This window comes from Sphaerodactylus townsendi, linkage group LG03 (assembly GCF_021028975.2).
Source record: "Sphaerodactylus townsendi isolate TG3544 linkage group LG03, MPM_Stown_v2.3, whole genome shotgun sequence".
In the NCBI taxonomy this organism is placed as follows: domain Eukaryota; kingdom Metazoa; phylum Chordata; class Lepidosauria; order Squamata; family Sphaerodactylidae; genus Sphaerodactylus; species Sphaerodactylus townsendi.
The window spans coordinates 56,943,238-56,960,768 of record NC_059427.1 but is presented as its reverse complement, the minus strand read 5'-3'; the positions used below and the strand labels follow the sequence as shown (position 1 = coordinate 56,960,768).

General features: G+C 41.1%; 1 protein-coding gene across 1 annotated transcript; it reads left to right on the top strand.

Moving 5' to 3' along the window:
- The first annotated feature begins 276 nt into the window (after positions 1–276).
- Positions 277–17,175, top strand: TMEM40 (transmembrane protein 40). The gene is made up of 12 exons (XM_048487334.1): positions 277–448; positions 3,813–3,871; positions 6,153–6,209; positions 7,670–7,765; positions 9,165–9,200; positions 10,855–10,887; positions 11,264–11,293; positions 12,678–12,737; positions 13,300–13,371; positions 13,453–13,527; positions 15,265–15,327; positions 17,156–17,175. Exons 3-12 carry the CDS (start codon positions 6,161–6,163, stop codon positions 17,173–17,175), a joined length of 534 nt encoding a protein of 177 aa, XP_048343291.1. The 5' UTR covers positions 277–448; positions 3,813–3,871; positions 6,153–6,160.
- The last annotated feature ends 356 nt before the right edge of the window (positions 17,176–17,531 follow it).

Here is a 17,531-nt window from a genome sequence, read left to right as displayed (position 1 = left end):
ATTTTCAGACATCAGAATGATCAGTGCTACACAAGTCCTCAATTCTGAGATATTTGTTTGGCCTTCAGCTTCAGACTATGCATTTGGAGGAAGTCATGCCGTCTTGTGTAAGATCTTTCTGAACCCAACCAGGAAAGGGCTATCATGTGTGACTGTGCCAACACATTGTGATGAAATCTCTAGATATGAATAAAATCATTCCAAAGCATTAGCATACCGATTTTGAAACTGACAAGGAAGCCTCTGAGTAACAACCAGGCCCAATGAGGTGTTGTGGAATGGAGGGAGGAGTGTCCCTTAACAGACTAGAAAGTCTCGTTTCTTGGAGCTGCCTTCATGAATTTTCAGTCCCTCTGTGTTACTATTTCAGCTAGTTGTAATTTTGCTGTGGACTAGATTTTGACCTGCCTCTGGCATTACCTGATAACACCGCCCAAGCAACATACTGGTAAGTTACTTCTCTAGCATCTGAGTTCCCTTTGTTAAACACTTTATGCTTTGTCTGTGGTGAAGGTGGTTTTGAAGATTTGTGTTTTGTGTCACAACTAAATGCAGTTTCTAAGTATTTTGTTATGACTAGTTTCCAAATTCAGTCTCTGATGGTCTTTAACTTAGATATAGAAATGTGTTGCTTCCAGTTTTGCAATACTTTTTAGGGTATGTTTTTTCTACAATTTAGATTCATTGTAATGCCCCCCCTAAAGAATTCTGAGAACTCTAGCAGGTATGAAAAACTAGTGATATTTAAGGGACTGTTGCCACTATTTCTTGTGTCCTTCATGAGGACTCACATTTGCTGAGAGTTCTTTCCTTCCCAGGCATGCATGGGCTTGAGTTGAGTTAGGGCTGGTGTGAGTATGGAGAAGGTGCTTCAGCCTCCCCCCTACCCTGTTTTCTTGACTTGAAATGGCCTCAGAGAGTTGCTGTTTGCCACATTTGGGAAACTAATATGTAATGATGGGCCCACATAAGGTTCCCCAGGGCCCATTTCAGGCTTGCAAAGTGATGTGTGAACGACTGAAGTTTCCTCTCCACGTGTGCAATAGACCCAATCCAAATGAAGGATGCATGTGACTGGAAAGCATGGAACTCCCAACACATGCATGGTTCAAAAGCTTATAGTAGCCACAAAGGGCTTTGTAACACATATATTGGTCCTGATAAATTCTAGTGTCTTCACAAAGAAACATTGTCAAGGGTTCTTTGGGGAGATCCATGACAATCTCAACTGCCTTAAATATACAAGTAAACAAAATATGAAAACTGTTCCAAAGCAAAATGAAAGATAGAGAAGCATGCAGCGTAATCTCAGATATTGATATATCTGTTTTTATCCATCAGGATTTTTATTCCCCATCTTCTTTCTGTTGTCTTCCTGCCATATTTTTCTGGGCAACCAGGCACTTGATCATAAACAATAAGTTCAAATGGGGCAGAATTAAAAGTGAGGGGAAAACAGGGGAAACAATAGTATGCAGAAATAAATAATTGTATATAGAAAATTCCTAGCTGCTAGCTGCCAGGATAGCATTTAATAGCTTGGCAGCAGTGAGAATATGTCCTGTTTCTACCATTGAGTAGCAATATCAGAACTTGATCTAGCAGCAGAGGCTAGCATTTCCCTTTGCCCAAAACATCTAAACACACGTATTCAGGGCCCTTTAAGCACAAAACTGGCAGAGAATTTCAGACCAAGAAAAAGTATCATATGATATAATATTTTGAAATCCAGGCATATTTAAACAAGTGTTGAAGTTTACTGAGTCCCCAAGAATGTGCTGCAGTGGCGGTACAGTCCAGCTCCCTGCCCTTCAACCCTACCCTGAACCTTTTCACAGCCTTCTCATTCATCAGCATCCAATGGCAGAACACTTCCTTTCTGCATCCCGAAAATACAACAGCTGCTTCCACATGACGTCTTTGGGAGCCCACCAGGTGAAAGAGAGCAATAACCGATTGGATTAGAAAAAGACAACTACAGGAAGCTGCTGCAAAATATGCGAAACCCATCAGTCCACAGACAGGCTGTGAGGAAATATGCTGCATGTCACCCCAAAGTTCACAAACAGGCTGTAAAGAAGCATGTTGAATGTCACCCCAAACTTCATAGAGAGCCTGTGATGAAGTATGCGTAGCGAAGCACGGGTGCCCTGCTAGTACCATATAAGATAGGCCTTCTCTCTGTTATAACTCAGGATCCTCTGACTGAAATTGCCAAAGCAGACACAGCTCCCTTTCTTCCTCTTGAATCGTTGTATCCATTCCACACCCACTGACTTCAGTGTCACTAGAAGGGTGTAACTCTGTTTAGGATTGCACTGTCTCATTTGTCTTTGTCACCTGCCGAGTTTCTCCATGTGATCCAGATAAGAATCTAGCAACTGCTGAGGCAACAAAGTCAAAAGTTAAACTTGGGCACACCCTCTCCTAAGGTACTATAATCAGGAAACAAAATGAATTATTAGTACAGCAATTAGTAACTACCGGTACTGCTTTCTGCAGCATGCACTGGAAGAAAAGCCTTACTATAGAGTATTAATCCCTCATACAGTCTGAGTGTGTGAGTGACAGACTGAGAATGTGGGGAGTTAGGAAGGCAGTCTGAGATCCCAAATCCCTGTATTGTGGATTTGGTTTCACTTGACCTGGTTCCAGCAGATCCTGACAATCTGAGGGCCAAACTAGATGTTATGGTGAATATGGGGTTAACCCATGCCCCTGATGCCATTTTAGAGGAGAATCTAGCCATTTAAAAATTGCTGTGAGGACTTGATCCTGGTGAGGATCTCTCTCTTCCCCCTGGTGCCTTAAGATTCCGAAAGGTGTGGAGAGGGGGAACAAGACTACTTGTGCTGTAGACCCAATCAGGATTGAGGAGGAGGAGAGTTGTTGTTGTTGTTGTTGTTGTTGTTGTTGTTGTTGTTGTTGTTGTTGTTGTTGTTGTTGTTAGGATTTATACCCTAACTTTCTCTTCTGTAATGAGTCAAGGCACCTTACAAACTCCTTTCCCTTCCTGTCCCTACAACAGACACTCGAGAACTAGGTGGGGTTGGAAGAGTTTTGAGCATTCACAACAATTTTCAAATGGTTGAATTTTCTTCTAAAATGGCAGTGTTGGGCATAGGTAGCCCCCATAGCATCAGCCTAGTTTGGCCTTTAGAATGGGAGAAAAGGATGGGAATGTGGACAGTTACAGTGTAGATAGAACTGTAACAGACAGTTACTGTAATAGACAGTTACTGTAATAGACAGTTACAGTGTAGATAGAATTCATCTTTTAATTCCTTGTCATGAAAACTGGGTAAAACTCTGAAAAACATCCAACAGTGAGACCCTACTGCTTATTGGTGTTGCTCTGTGTTTTTTGTGGCAGTTTTTTGTTCCTTCTCTTATATTTCTTTTACCCAACAGAAACTGAACTTGCAAAACTACAAACAAGCCAAAAAAAAGGCCTAAACCCAGAATATATTTTAGAGTGTCATTTCCTCTTGGTGATGCAACCAAGCAGTTTCTCCTTTCCTGCACAGCTGCATTCGTATGTAGATATCTTTGTTTTTAAAAAGGGACACAAAGCCTACGAAGGTGTTTCTCTACAAGCAGTTTTGCTTTTCTTTGTCATAGAATACACAGCTGTGCAACAACGTGATGAATAGAAGCTGCTGCTATAGCTCTGAGTCAGATTTACTGAGGAGGCTTGCAATGTGACTTCACTATATCCAGACAAGGATGCGTGACTTTTCTTCTGAGTTAGAGACATACTTAGTAGTCATAATTGGTGTCACCGACCATTCATATTCCTTTTTATCTTTCAGGAACTGGATTATCTCTGAAACAGAACAGCAGTAGAAGCATCTACACATAGTTACCGAAGGTAAACATTATTTACTAACATTACAGATCAGTTGGTTGCCTCTATTATTGATGTCTGTTTTCAATTGGTAATGGCTTTTGACAGACTTATTTACTTCTATGAATGGAATATTGGTTATTTAAGTCACAGTGAATGGATTCTGATAATCAGTTTTTCAATACTAATTTTTGCCATTAATATATTACTTTGCAAGTACTGAGTCATTATTGATCCATGGAGGGACGTCAGATCATAACATTAACTTGGCAGACTATGTTTACAGGGTGGTTTGCCATTGCCTTTCACAGTTGTCTACACTTTACCTCCAGAAAGCTTGGTACTGTCACCTGAAGAGCTATAATGCGTGATGGTGAATAAGCTGCTACATACTTTATTCAACAAGCATTAGCTATTGACATCACCATATTCTGGACCTCTTCAGATGATCTAAAACCACATGATTATCAGCAAGATGACTGAAAAAGGCAATGCCTGCTCACAACACAGTCTAAGTCTACCCACTCTTAGTCAGATAAATGTCTAGAAATTGTTTCATATTGTTTTGTCATCAAGTCACAACAGACTTATGGAGCCTCTGCAGGGGTTTTCAAGGCAAGAAAGACCTGTGGCAGGGGAGCAACAATTAATAGAAGTCTAAGGCTACAGATTATATACTTGACAGTGAGACCCAGTGAACTCAGTTGGACTTGTTTCCAACTACATGTGTATAGGATTGCATTTGATGAGTTTATATATTTCCTGTATGGAAATAATGACTAAATCTAATCGTAAAGCAAACCTAATAGCACATTACCTGGGCGGGTAATGAAATCTGCACAATAAGACCATTCAAAGGCAAGGTAGGAGCCTATGTATTTGGATTTACAGGAAAACATGACTTCATAAACTAACCAGAAGAAACGGACATCTAAAACAGTGTGATAAAGACTGCAAGTACTCCAGATGGAACAGAAGTTTGTTTTTTAGTTTACAATTTCATTTTTAATGTTTAATTATCCCCAAAATGAAATAAACATATATATATATATATATATATATATATATATAATTATAACAACAGTTGTGGCAAGTCCTCAGATAAGCCCCTTATGGAAGGTTTTCAAATATCTAAAAATCATGTGCAGTTGCCATGTATACACCATACAGTCAAATGTTGATAAAACTGTAAGGTTCTCAATCCATTGGATTACTGGAAATAAACAGTTATATTTCCAGTGTTGTAATAAATTCTTTTAGGAATAGCGAGAATCCATTATTCATTGACCGTCATGTAGTCTCTAGAAAACAGCTTCAGTTGAAGGGATAAGGTAATAATGGTGAAGAGAAAAATCTGTCTGCTCAAGCCACTGAAGATCTTAGAGAATCTTGGAGGTGGAAATTTTGTGGATGATGTGGGATTTCCATATTGTTCCTTCCCCCAATAATTCTTTGTAGGCCCTCAGAATGAGTCAACACCTCAATGTTCATTGTGAATCCAATAGCACAGCATTTTGATTGTGAAAGATTATGGCAAAATAAATAGTCCTTCGCGCGTCTCAAGTCTGATACAGAAAATGTATGTAAATGAATAGATACGGAAATAAATTCAGTATATTCTTATAATCTCATATAAATCTTGCCATATCCAACACTGTCACATTTCTGGACCTCTTCTATTGGTATGCTGAAAATCATAAAGTACACAAATGAATGTGATAGAGTCTAATGGCCTTCCCTCCCCCCCCCCCCACCCCAAGCCTTAAAAACCATTTTGTAGAGTTAATACAACCCACTGTGTCTTATCCATGTGCAAAATTGTTAAACTGATCTTTTTGTGCCCCAAGGACCACCATAAACTTGTGAGAACAAGCCTGCAAAGGTAGAGGACCTTATGGAGTGGGAATCCATTTTGATAACTACAGTGAGGTTCTATAAAGCTATGTATAGTATTTAGGAGGAAAGGTCAGTCCTTTACAGTAGGAAAACACCCTTTATATGTGAACCAGCTTATTGCCTTTGGGCCAAAAATCATTGCTATTACTGTAAGAAAAAACAGCTCAAATTAGTGGAAGAATCTGAGCAATGTGAATTTCCAGGTGCATCCTGCATCACTAGAATGGTTCATTAAGTAGGAGAAAGTTCATAAACTTGTCTTTCTAGAACTGTCATAAAAGGTAGGTTAGAGTGAAGGAATATACAAAGCAGTCAATTCTATCTTTGGAAGATGGTCATTAAACATGGATCCAAAGTGAATCATAAAAGTAGGCTTTACCTATTTTGTACATTCTTTTTATTTTTACAGACACAACTATGAACAACTCAAATTCTTCTGATCCAGTTAATTCAACAGAACATCAAGGTATTATGAAGAAGAAAAACTACAACTATATGGATAAATTAACTGTGTTGCTCAGTTAAAAATAATTCACCAGTCTGCAAAACACTAGGGAGAGGAATATACAAAGCAGTCAGTTCTATCTTTGCTAACTTGCTTAACACTGAGTACAGATATTCAAGGGAGCAGTCCACTTGTCCCTTGAATATCTGTACTCAGTGTTAAGCAAGTTAGCAAAGATAGAACTGGTGAAATGTCTCAGGTTGCTTCCCCAGAGACCATTGGCACCTCCTTGCCACCCAAATTGCAGATTGTGGGGGAAGGGGTTTTTCAACACAGTATTGTTGTAGAACTGTTAACCTTCAGTATGTGGACACTAATATGGAGTGGACTTCAGCAGTGGACACTAATATGGAGAACTGGATCTGATTCCCTGCTCCTCCACATGTGTGGTGGAGGCTTATCTGGTGAACCAGATTTGCTTCCCTACTCCTACACATTCTTGCTAGGTGACCTTGGGCGAGTCACAGTTCTTTGGAACTCTCTCAGCCCCACCTACCTGACAAGTTGTCTGTTGTGAGAAGAGGAAGGGAAAGGAGTTTGTAAGCTCCCTTGAGTCTGCTTACAGGAGAAAAAGGTTGGGTATAAATCCAAACTCCTCCTCCTTTACCTCTTATTCTTCTTCCCCTTCCCAAATTCTACCCTCTCCAGGTTCTGCCCCCAAATCTCCAGGCATTTTCCTACCTGGATCTGGTAGCCCTCCCCCTATGTACTTGACATTTAAGTGTACAACTGAGGCACACAGTTTGCTCACCAGGCCAGTATGACCACTGTTTCTGTTGGTCTTGTTCCATGAGCCATTATTACAGTTTCTGATGTTAAATAGTGCAACACACACCTTGACCTTGAATAATTAAATATGGAGTTTTGTGGCAACTCCTGTACAATATGAGTATATAAGGACACATGCAAACCCCTAATAATTGTTGGAAATTGTAGAACTGGTTCGTATTAGTATGGCTATTCATGAGGCATTATTGGTTAATCATGGGGTCTAGTTCACACTGTAGGGATATTGAGAAAGGGTAGTAGGGCACCACAAGAAAATGGCTGTTCTGGGACTAGGAAACATAATTGATTACAAAATGGTCACTGTCAAAGGGAGGACAATAATTTTAAAAATTGTCAGTTTCTATGTCAGTGATGGAGACAGGTGTTTTTGAAAGAAGTATTCCCTGAAGATTCGAAGACGATGCTTCATGGGCTCTTCCAAAGGCCTTCTGTCTTCAGTGAGGTGGAGAAAACGGGGGCTGATCCTTTAGAGAATAATCAAGTGGACACTCACCAATAACTTGGCAGGCATGATGGTGTCCTCAAGTGCCACAATGGGGACCACTGGTTTAAAGCAACAGCTCTGTTACCAGCAGAAATGGAAATACCTTCCTTGCTCACTGTGTTCACCTGAACCTTTCTATAATTATCAGATGTGAAAGAAAAACAAGTTAAAAAACCAAAATCTCAAGAAGACCATGAAGATGAAAGTTCTGCTGAGGAGCTGGCAATGCACAGTCAACCACAAGGTAGCAAAAAAAGGCTTTTATTTGTTGAAGCAACATGGCACCAACCTAGATGATAGCCTCCTGGTTAGGGTTGTCAGCATCCAGTTGGGGCTTGGAGATCTTGTCATAGATGCTCAAGGCTGATCCTGCACTGAGCAGGAGGTTGGCCTAAATGACCTCTATGGCCCTTTCCAATTCTAGCTCTAGGAATTAAAACTGACATCCAGATTACAGAGATCACTTCCCCTAGAGAAAATGACTGTTGTGAAGGATGAGCTCCATGGCATTTTATCCTGCTTAGGTTCCTCCCTTCCCCAAACCCACCTTCCCCCTGGTCCACCCACAAATCTCCAGGGATATCCCAACCCTGAGTTACCAGTCCTTCTCCTGACTTAAAAATAAACCTGAAATGCACCATTAGAAATTGTGATCGGATGCAAGAAAAAAACCCCTGCATTTTTCCAGTCAAATTTTCTTGCTCCTAACTGCTTTCTAGGGTTGTCAGTATCTCAAATGGTTCTTTCTCCCACCCTGGACATTCCACAGGTATATATACTCCACTTGTTTTACTACCATCAGATTCTCTGAAGATGCCAGCCACAGATGCAGGTGAAATGTCAGGAGAAAATGCTACTGGAACACGGCCACACAGCCTGGAGACCCCACAACCCCACAATTAAATAACTGTTTCTTGTTTGACTTTATTGTTAAGCCAAGTTCAGCTTCTCTTTCCAGTCTACTAAAGTGCTGGATACTTTGAATTACTTGCAAAAGAAACCCAGTTTCAGTAACATACAGGACAAGCCAGTAACTCAATTATAATTTGCGGTTTAGAAGACAGTCCCACAATAACAGCACAATTATTGTTTTTTAACTTTGAGATTTGTTCACTTTTAGTGGATTTTATATTATGACTGCCTCAGGTCTTGAGTTGGTCAGGAGAAAGTCTAGCATATAAATATTGTAAATAAAGAATACAAGTTAGAATAAATCTAATTTCCTCGTGTTGATAGAGAGATACAGATAAAATATATAAAAATAAAAATATAGAGAGAGAGGTGCCAAGAGCCAGCAAATCCCTTCCCGTTTTCCAGTAAAATAAAACCAGCTCTCCCTGGCCTGCTACCCTTTGTGATTCTGCTCCTGCTGAGTGAACTCTGATAGTTCCTGAATCTCCCAGCCAGCCAATTTAGAGATGGTGTGAGATTTAATACTCCTACCACACCACTGAAAGGTCTTTTAGAAGAAATCCTTTCTCGTAAAATCTCACCCTGCAAGTTGATACCATAGTAGCAGAGAGTGCAGATGCTATTTCCCAACAACATCCCTTGAAAAAGTTTCCTGGCTTTTTACCAGAGGCAGGACAGAATGCTAAACAAGTAAATATTGTTAATTGTTCTGCATTTGTTCCTACTTTTAGATTCACCCAAAGAAATCGTTCCATACAGTGGGTCAGGTATGTACTCTAAAATCACATCTTTCAGCAATTTGGTATTAGCCAAGGAAGGGTAGCCCTTCGTGCACACATGCATTAATAGAGACCAGGCACTGGTTTTGAAGCTGGATGGAGAGTGGTTTGGAGCACAGAACTGGCAGGAGGGAAGGGGCAAGACACTTCCTCCCCTGGTGTGCTTTCCTTGTAGAACAAAGCCTTATGGGGAAAAATACTATTACATAGGTTTGTGCGTAAGTCCATATTTATCTTCTACAATGGTGGTTCTCAACCTGAGGGTCGGGACCCCTTTGGGGGTCGAACGACCCTTTCACAGGGGTCACCTAAGACTCTCTACATCAGTGTTCTCCATCTGTAAAATGGATAAATGTTAGGGTTGGGGGTCACCACAACATGAGGAACTGTATTAAAGGGTCGCGGCATTAGGAAGGTTGAGAACCACTGTTCTACAAGATTAATGTAAAGTAGTAAAAGTCAGTATAAGCAGAAAGGAACACAGTACCTGTTATTAAAAAACAAAAGTGATAAAAATGGGAAAAGGCAAGAAAAGTAGAGAAAGACTAAAGAGGGGGAACAAACAAAGAAAGGGGGGCTGTTTTCAAGAGCTCAACAGCTCACTCACACTGCTGATTCTAGATTTTTTCAGAATGTGGGTTTGAATCCAGACCTCTGTAGTCCATCTGTCAAATTTTAAGGTCCCCAGTATCTGGGAAGGTAAAAGCTAAGAAAATCTTGCTCTGCAGCTGGAAAAATAGACTCTATCAGCAATGTGTAGTCTGGGAGCACCCCTAAGCTCAACCAGAGTGAAATGCTCATTCCACTGCAAGAAAAAGAGAATACAGTACCAACCCAAAAAAATGTTGTGATGCACAATGAAAATGTTGTATGTACATATTTCCAATTTATCATTAAGCTTAATGATTTAATGCTCTGGGTGTTCTAAAAAAAAGAACATATAATCAATTTTCAGGCCTAAGTATACAACTGTTGAAATTAAAAATATATGTAATTGTTTTTATTTATTTATTTGTTTGTTTGTTTGTTTGTTTATTAGCCACCTTCCTTGCTTATGGAAGTCAAGGCTGCTTACAGACTGCCTAATACTCAACAACATCTGAATAAATTAAAGAAATAGGGTGAACCATATCACATACTGCTTTGTCACATGCACATACAAAATGTCTTCCTTGTATGCTTACCACTTATGTGTACCATACAGGTATATGTGCCATCTCCCTACCTCTTATACATGCCTTGGTGAAATACATTTGCTGACATTTCGTGTATGAAGCACTTATGACTGCATTGTTACAAAACACAAAAGAGAAAGATGTGGCCATATTGAATTAAATTAAGCTTGAAAAAAACATCTGCAATTCTCTTTCTGCTTTTGTGATATTTCAGTTTTTTGTTGCTCCCTCTAGTGGTCATTGAAACTTATTTTCAGTTGTCTGTCAAATTCTGGGGCTTAGATCACTTGCAAGGATGGTCTGATGAGTGAGAAGGAAATGTTTGGCAATGCCCTGATATTTATTTCTGGGGAAAAACCCCTTTCTCCTCTGTGTCTTGTCATAAATATAACAAATATATAACTGTAGCTTTTTACCCCCAAGGAGATTTCTTCTTTTGTGATGAATATTGTGTTGTTCTTTTTCAGAGGTAATAGACAGAGAAGATGAAACTGCAGATGGTAAATATAAATTGCATAGTACAAAGATATGTTTTGTTCATAACATGTACATTTAAATTTTCATGTGAATATTATTGAGAGTTATCAGACTGAAATATGACAGCGTAAGCATTGAGCCATCGCCTAGTAGTGACTCATTTTATCTCCTTTCAGAATGGATTCCAAATATAAAAAACAAAACCTGTACTGAATATTTACCAAGGGAAGTCTCATTGATCATATTCTCAAAGTAGACTGGGTGACTGAGTCATTCTTGTCATTACGGTGGGCTCTTCCCCTTTCTTGAAATAAGTCAATATTCACTTTGTTGACTCACAGAGAAACGTTTGCAGTTTTGGAAACTAGTGGTGGTCTTGTTTGCTTATCCCCAACTCAGATCCAGTTGTGTCAAGGGCCAAGTCAGAGGGTAAATATACTCCATCCAGTATGTATCTTCTATCCCATGTGAAGAGCGATCAGTGAGCAAAGTTAACAGACATGCCAAGTACCACTGTTATGGCCCAAACCTATTGGGGGGGGGGGGGGAGGAATCAGATCATGGAGGCAGCATGTGCCCACACCAGCAGATTTGCCCTCTTTAGGGCACTTACTGCAGCAGAGGGGCAAACACCCCAGTGGGCTGATGCTGTAGCCCTCTAAGGTGCCTGGACTCAGGGTATTCTGGAGAACCAGGATGTATAGTAGTTAAGAGAAGATTGACTCTAATCTGGAGAACTGGGTTTATTTCCCCACTCCTGCTGGGTGACCTTGGGCTAGTCACAGTTCATTCAGAACTCTCAACCTCACCTACCTTGCAAGGTGTCTGTTGTGGGGAGAGAAAGGGAAGGAGTTTGAAAGCAGCCTTGAACCTTTTTACGGAAAAGAAAGGTGAGGTATAAATCCAAACTCTTCCTCCCCTTCTCCTGAGCTTCTGCCAGCCCCATCGGTGCAACAGGGATGTGCACCCAGGGGTGGAGCCAATGTTTTGCTGAGACCCTTTCATGTGGCATAAGTCCACTAGCCTTATGGTGGGTTTTCCAGTTGGGGGTTGGGGGGTTCTGCCTCCCTGCACAGCTGGAAATCTCTCTGGAGGGGGTGTGGCAGCAGCATGCTGTCCCTGGCTGCCTGGGCTGTGGATTGGGCTGCCTGTCATAAAATGTGCTGCAAATGGTTAAAAATGGGTATTAGAGTGTGTGCTTCAAGCACTAGTATTATGCCATGTAATAATGAGAGACGATAGCGAACTAGCTGTCTTATGCCCTTCATGCACCCATTCTTCAACAGATTTTAGAATTGGATGATTTAGTTATAGAGTATTATTATTATTATTATTATTATTATTATTATTATTATTATTATTATTATTATTATTATATGAGAAATGTCTGACTTATTGTGGATATCAAATAATGGTCTTCAGCAGGTAGCCCAAGACCAAACCAGGTGGTAGCTAAAGAACAACCTATTTCACTTTTTAAAATTACAGCCTGCAGTCACATGGTTCTCTTTCTTCATGTAATTATTAGTCAAACAGGTAAGTGAAGAATAACTAGGATACCTGAAGCCCAAACTCAAGGCTAGACCTCGAGGATGGGAATGGGATGTTTGTAAATGGGTATGAAGTGGAATATTGATGTATATTGATTTTGCCTCAGATTGACTGAAGGCAAATGTACTTAGTTCTCAAAGAAAACTAGCCAAATAATCAGTTACCACATTGACATGTTGCAACTTCAACCTATGTACTTAAGTTAAAATAATTTATAGATCTGCCTAGCTACTATTTTTTAACTCAAATTTAATTTTTGTAGTGTCTGAAAGAGATGCCTGCCACTTGACTGAACATCCAAAGTGGTGGATACGAAAAGATGGTAAGAATGTAACTGCCCCCAAATGTGAGATGGAAACTGTGTTTCCATAGTATGAACCATAGCTCAACCACAGAGATTTATCTGCTTAAAATATCCAGCCCTGGAATTCTGAAGTAATAGTGAAGAGCATGTATAGACTGCTTTACTATCACCATTGTATAATTAAACTTAGATCATAGACTAAGTATTTTCAGGTTGGAAGTATTGGTAAATGAACACTAAATATGCTTTATTGTTCTTAGCCTTCAAATATGCTCTTATCTTGGCATCTCTAGCCATGTGTGAATAAAACATATTCCCACATGTTAAATAATATATATGGCTAAGAGGTTTGCTGATTCAGTATTCCAGCCTAGAAGTTAATGCATCTGGAACAGATGTGTAAATCATTTACTTTCAGTTCTGTTAGATGCATGTGTCTTAATTCTCTAAACTGCTTGAATGATGACAGCTTTCATTCTTCTTCAAAAGGAAAGCTTCATGTATTTTTTCCAGATTTCAGTCATTAATTTGTGCGTTTGGTTTAGATCTTGCGATTAATTTTTTTGTGTTTTTCCCCCAGATGAATTCTTCCATTTTGTCATTGTTTGCTTTGCAGTTGGAACCTTATTAGTTTGTTTTTACAAATATAAAGGTAAGAAAAAACTGTAATATAGTTATTACAATTCTGGTGAATAATGAATTAAATTTAACATATGCATGTTCTAATTTTTAGATTGGACAGTTTCTGTTGGTGTTGGTTTGATTACCTTTGCAACCTTGGAAACAACTGGAATATATTTTGGCCTAGGTAAGTTTTTTATGTTCCATAGGATCAGTGGTGGGATTCTAATGGTTTAACTACCAGTCCACCCACCCACCCCCGCCGTGCTCCCCCTGTTGTGCCCCCCACCGCCCACTTACCTGGCTGCTGTAACCCCCTTTTTGATGTTGGACCAGGGGGAGGTGAGGGAAGGCGGCGGCTGTGGCTTGGCCTGCATGCTGCTGGGCTGGCCGCCTGGCCACCAAAAAGGCTGGGCTTCTTTCACCAGCTGGCCACACACCTGGGGGCTGGCTACGCAGCATGGGGGGCCTTTCTCCGGCATTGGCCGGGAGACCTGGGCGGGTGGCGGCCACAAGAGGCCCACTCAGGAGGCTGGCTGGCCACAGATCAATCTGTGCACCTGGGCCAGTGGCATGGCCTGCTGGGTTGGCCTTTCTGGACTAGTGCAGTGACTGGGAGACCTGGGCAGCTTCCAGCTGGGCTGCAGCCGCCAGAGGCCTCCACAGAGGGTCTCCTTCTCCTCGGGCCATGTGCCTCTGAGCCAACAACATGGCCTTTGCGGGAGGCCTGCTCATGCCTGGCTGCTCCAGGACTCTGAAAGCCCCCTCGCTCCCCCTCCCCTGGGAGAAGGAAGGACAGGGCTTTTAGCACTTCAGAGCAGTCGGCCACTTTTAGCAACTGGTTTGCCCGAACCGGTGTGAACTGGCTGAATCCCACCACTGCATAGGATACAGCAAATCAAGCTAGTGACATCTGAGAGCCAAACTAGATGTAATGGTATCTATGGATCTGACCTGTGAATGTTGCCACCATTTTAAATGGGTTAAAAATGCTGCATGGGCCCAATCCTGATTACATCCTTTCCTTCTGCATGTCTTCAAGTGCTGAAACAAATGTGGGAGGGGTGCAGCTACTTTGATACTTCAAAAGAATGCCTCACCCTGCCACATTGTGAGTCTAACCAGGACTAGGACCTTAGATTTTTTATTCGCTTCAAAATGACATCAATTCTAGGCTAGGCCTGGGGCTTCATATTTTAAGAGACTGATAATAATTGAGCAAAACTCTGTTTTATTCAATTTGCTTTCTTCTGTTCAGCCAGACTAACATCCAAGGCATTTTGTATTTTAACCTACAGTGTAAAGAATGGCAAAACTGTGGCAATCTGACTGACTAAGGCTGTAGTGGTGAACCTATGGCACTCCAGATGTTCATGGTCTACAATTCCCATCAGCCCCTGCCAGCATGGCCAATTGGCTGTGCTGGTGGGGGCTGATAGGAATTGTAGTCTATGAACATCTGGAGTGCCATAGGTTTGCCACCACTGGACTAAGGAGAGGAGCAGAATTTAACTTTTAGAGTGAAAAGTCGCTGTTTGTGCTAGACAGGTGGTGTTAATTGGCTAGTGCATTGTGAGTGGGCAAAAGATTTCAAATGGTGACATCCTGATGTTGGTCCAAACCTGCTGTCCCCTTCTTGGCCTCACTATAAGCCACTGGCTGCCGGGGGAAGCACTCAAGCCAAGCTATTGAGGAGGATCTCCCATTTTATCCTTTCCCGACCTCCCCCTTCCTGATAAGCAAGCAGGAACAGGGAAAGACAACGACAACACTTGTGTCTCTATGTCTTTTACTGACCCTATCATGGATTATCGAAGGCAAAATTGTAACATTCCTGCACTGGTGATTTGAACTACTTACGTTTTTCTTCCTGATATGTAAAGACCCTCAACTATAAATGCTTCATTTTGTTTTTTTCTAATAGTGTGTCGCATTCGTGCTGTCATGGATAGTTTTGTTCCCCTGCTCAAGAGAGTCAGACTACCTGGTAAGAAGATATTCTTAATGTGCTTTCACCCAATTCCACAATACATTTGAGGATTCAGATTTAATGATTACTTTTACAATTGATTTTTAAAAGCTCTCAATCTGAGAAGGGGTGTGTGATGAAGAGGCAGGAAAAAGACAGGCTTGGAGTGGGGAGAAAGGGAGAAGAATAAAATACAGGTATCAGAATGCAAAAAGATTGCTTTCGGGCATGGAGTTCTAATTCCGTTCCTCATAGCAGCTTTTAGTACCCTAAGAGTGTTGTATGACACACACCCAGACCTGCAGGTTCCACCCAGTATAAATATTCATTATGGTCTAGCTTGCTAAAGCATCAGAACAAACAAATGTGAGAAATGCAATACAGGATGGCAGTATTTACTCTCAGTTCTCATACTATAGGTTGCTCAAGTGTAGGGAATCGGTATACCAAAAGGATGCATTTGATCACTCTTCTTCACTCTGAAAACTCTGTGAGATTGGTTCCGCACAGAAGTTGTGCTCTGGTTTGGCATACAAACTGCAGTGTGTTGTAGGAACATTGGCATGTTCATTCCTTCTCATGGAAATTAACAATGGAAGTCTTGGTCATTCTAGTTAGTGCTGATTCTCAAGTGTAGATTCCTGGACTTACCAGGGTTAATTTATTTCCTGATAAACCAGGATTCTAAACTACACTTGGATCATGTTTAATAATCCATTACTAAGAAGGAAATTAGTCCAATTAGTCCAGCTCTTTCACATTTAGATAGAAGACTAACAGGAAGAACATCTGTCTTCAAGGTCAGTGTACTTTGCAAGAGGAGCAACGGGGAGCATATGAGCCTGGCTATTAGCGAAGATCTTCTCCACTGAAAACTAAGACTTTTCTGCAGAAGCGTACCAGGGGCAAATGGCGCCCGGAGACAAATTGTCTCCAGGACGCCCCCCAGGCTCTACCCCCACCACCCTAGCTCCACCGCTGATGCCCCCAGGCTCCACCCCCACTGACCTCAACCCTGCCCATGTCACCATGGACATGGGCAAGGTCTAGGGTGCCCACCTCCCCCCCAGACTCCCCCTGCTGGCTGGGTAGCCTGCAGTCTCTTCTGAAGAGAGGGGGAGTCCAGGGTGGGGTTGAGGGCGCTCAGATGGGGTCGAGGCAAGCAAAAATAACAGCAGGACTTCCTGGTCACGTGGGGGCCCGATTTTGCGCCCCCCCATGTGACCAGAAGAGTGGCGCCCGGGGGCAAGGGGTACCCCTTGTCCCTAGGCAGATACGCCACTGCTTTTCTGTGGCATCTGAATGCAGTCTCAGCCATCTCACACAGGGGGAAATACTGCCTATTGCATGTGTAGTGGTTATGAGAAAATGTACCTTAGCAACCTGAGAGTATATATGTGTGTGTGTGTATTTGTTTATATATAAACTGGGGAAGTGGTGATGAAGACAGGTTGATTGGTCCTTTTCTGTGCATTCTGTGTTTATATGCCATTAAAGGTTTTGTATTTGTATTTGTTTGCATTCTGTGTTATTACATGGCTCAAAAATAACTATTTTTCACTGTGCTTCCTGCTTATTTCCTTTAAGCATCAAAATTGGAATTCCTAGAGTCCTTCTGTAAAATCTAGTTCTCAAATGTTGACCCATTAAAGTTGCAAAAGTTTTGATTTTATTTCTTCATCCTCTTTCTTTTATTAAAAGTAAGAAAGCAATACGTACATATTTCCACAAACACATTTATTTGTGATAGTGATACAGCCATTAAACAAGGTGGTAGCACTGCATTACCAAACATTTGAAATTAAGCTTACAAGACTTTTTCCTTCTTTTTGTTTTTGCCATGTAGGTTTCAAGAAAACGAACTGAAGATTTCAAGAGAACTGAAGTGAATATCTGGCCTGAATGCTGACAAGGTGTTTGAAAAGTTGTCGTGACAGCTAGTATACAACAACTGTGTATTAAGCATACAAATATGGTTTTCTGTCATTTGGGGGAGGAAAAACAGCATTCCAATGACCCTTCTCTTTGGTGTAGAATGTGATTAAGAGATAATTTACTAGGTCTAAAAATTTCATTCCTGTCCTTTTTGTAGAGATGGTCTGGTTCGACATACAGTCGGCTTCCTTCAACAGAGCTGACATTTATTAGGCCCTTACTGTCCGAGTTTTCTCCAAGTTTCACATACAAAACTTTAAATGTCATTCCTGTGTTACAGCTAAAAT

Excerpts from the sequence above, each read along its gene's own strand:
- TMEM40 (XM_048487334.1), top strand. The coding sequence starts at position 6,161 with ATGAACAACTCAAATTCTTCTGATCCAGTTAATTCAACAGAACATCAA. Across the intron at positions 7,766-9,164 it reads AATGCACAGTCAACCACAAG|ATTCACCCAAAGAAATCGTT; the intron begins GTAGCAAAAAAA and ends TCCTACTTTTAG. Across the intron at positions 10,888-11,263 it reads AGAAGATGAAACTGCAGATG|ATCCAGTTGTGTCAAGGGCC; the intron begins GTAAATATAAAT and ends TCCCCAACTCAG.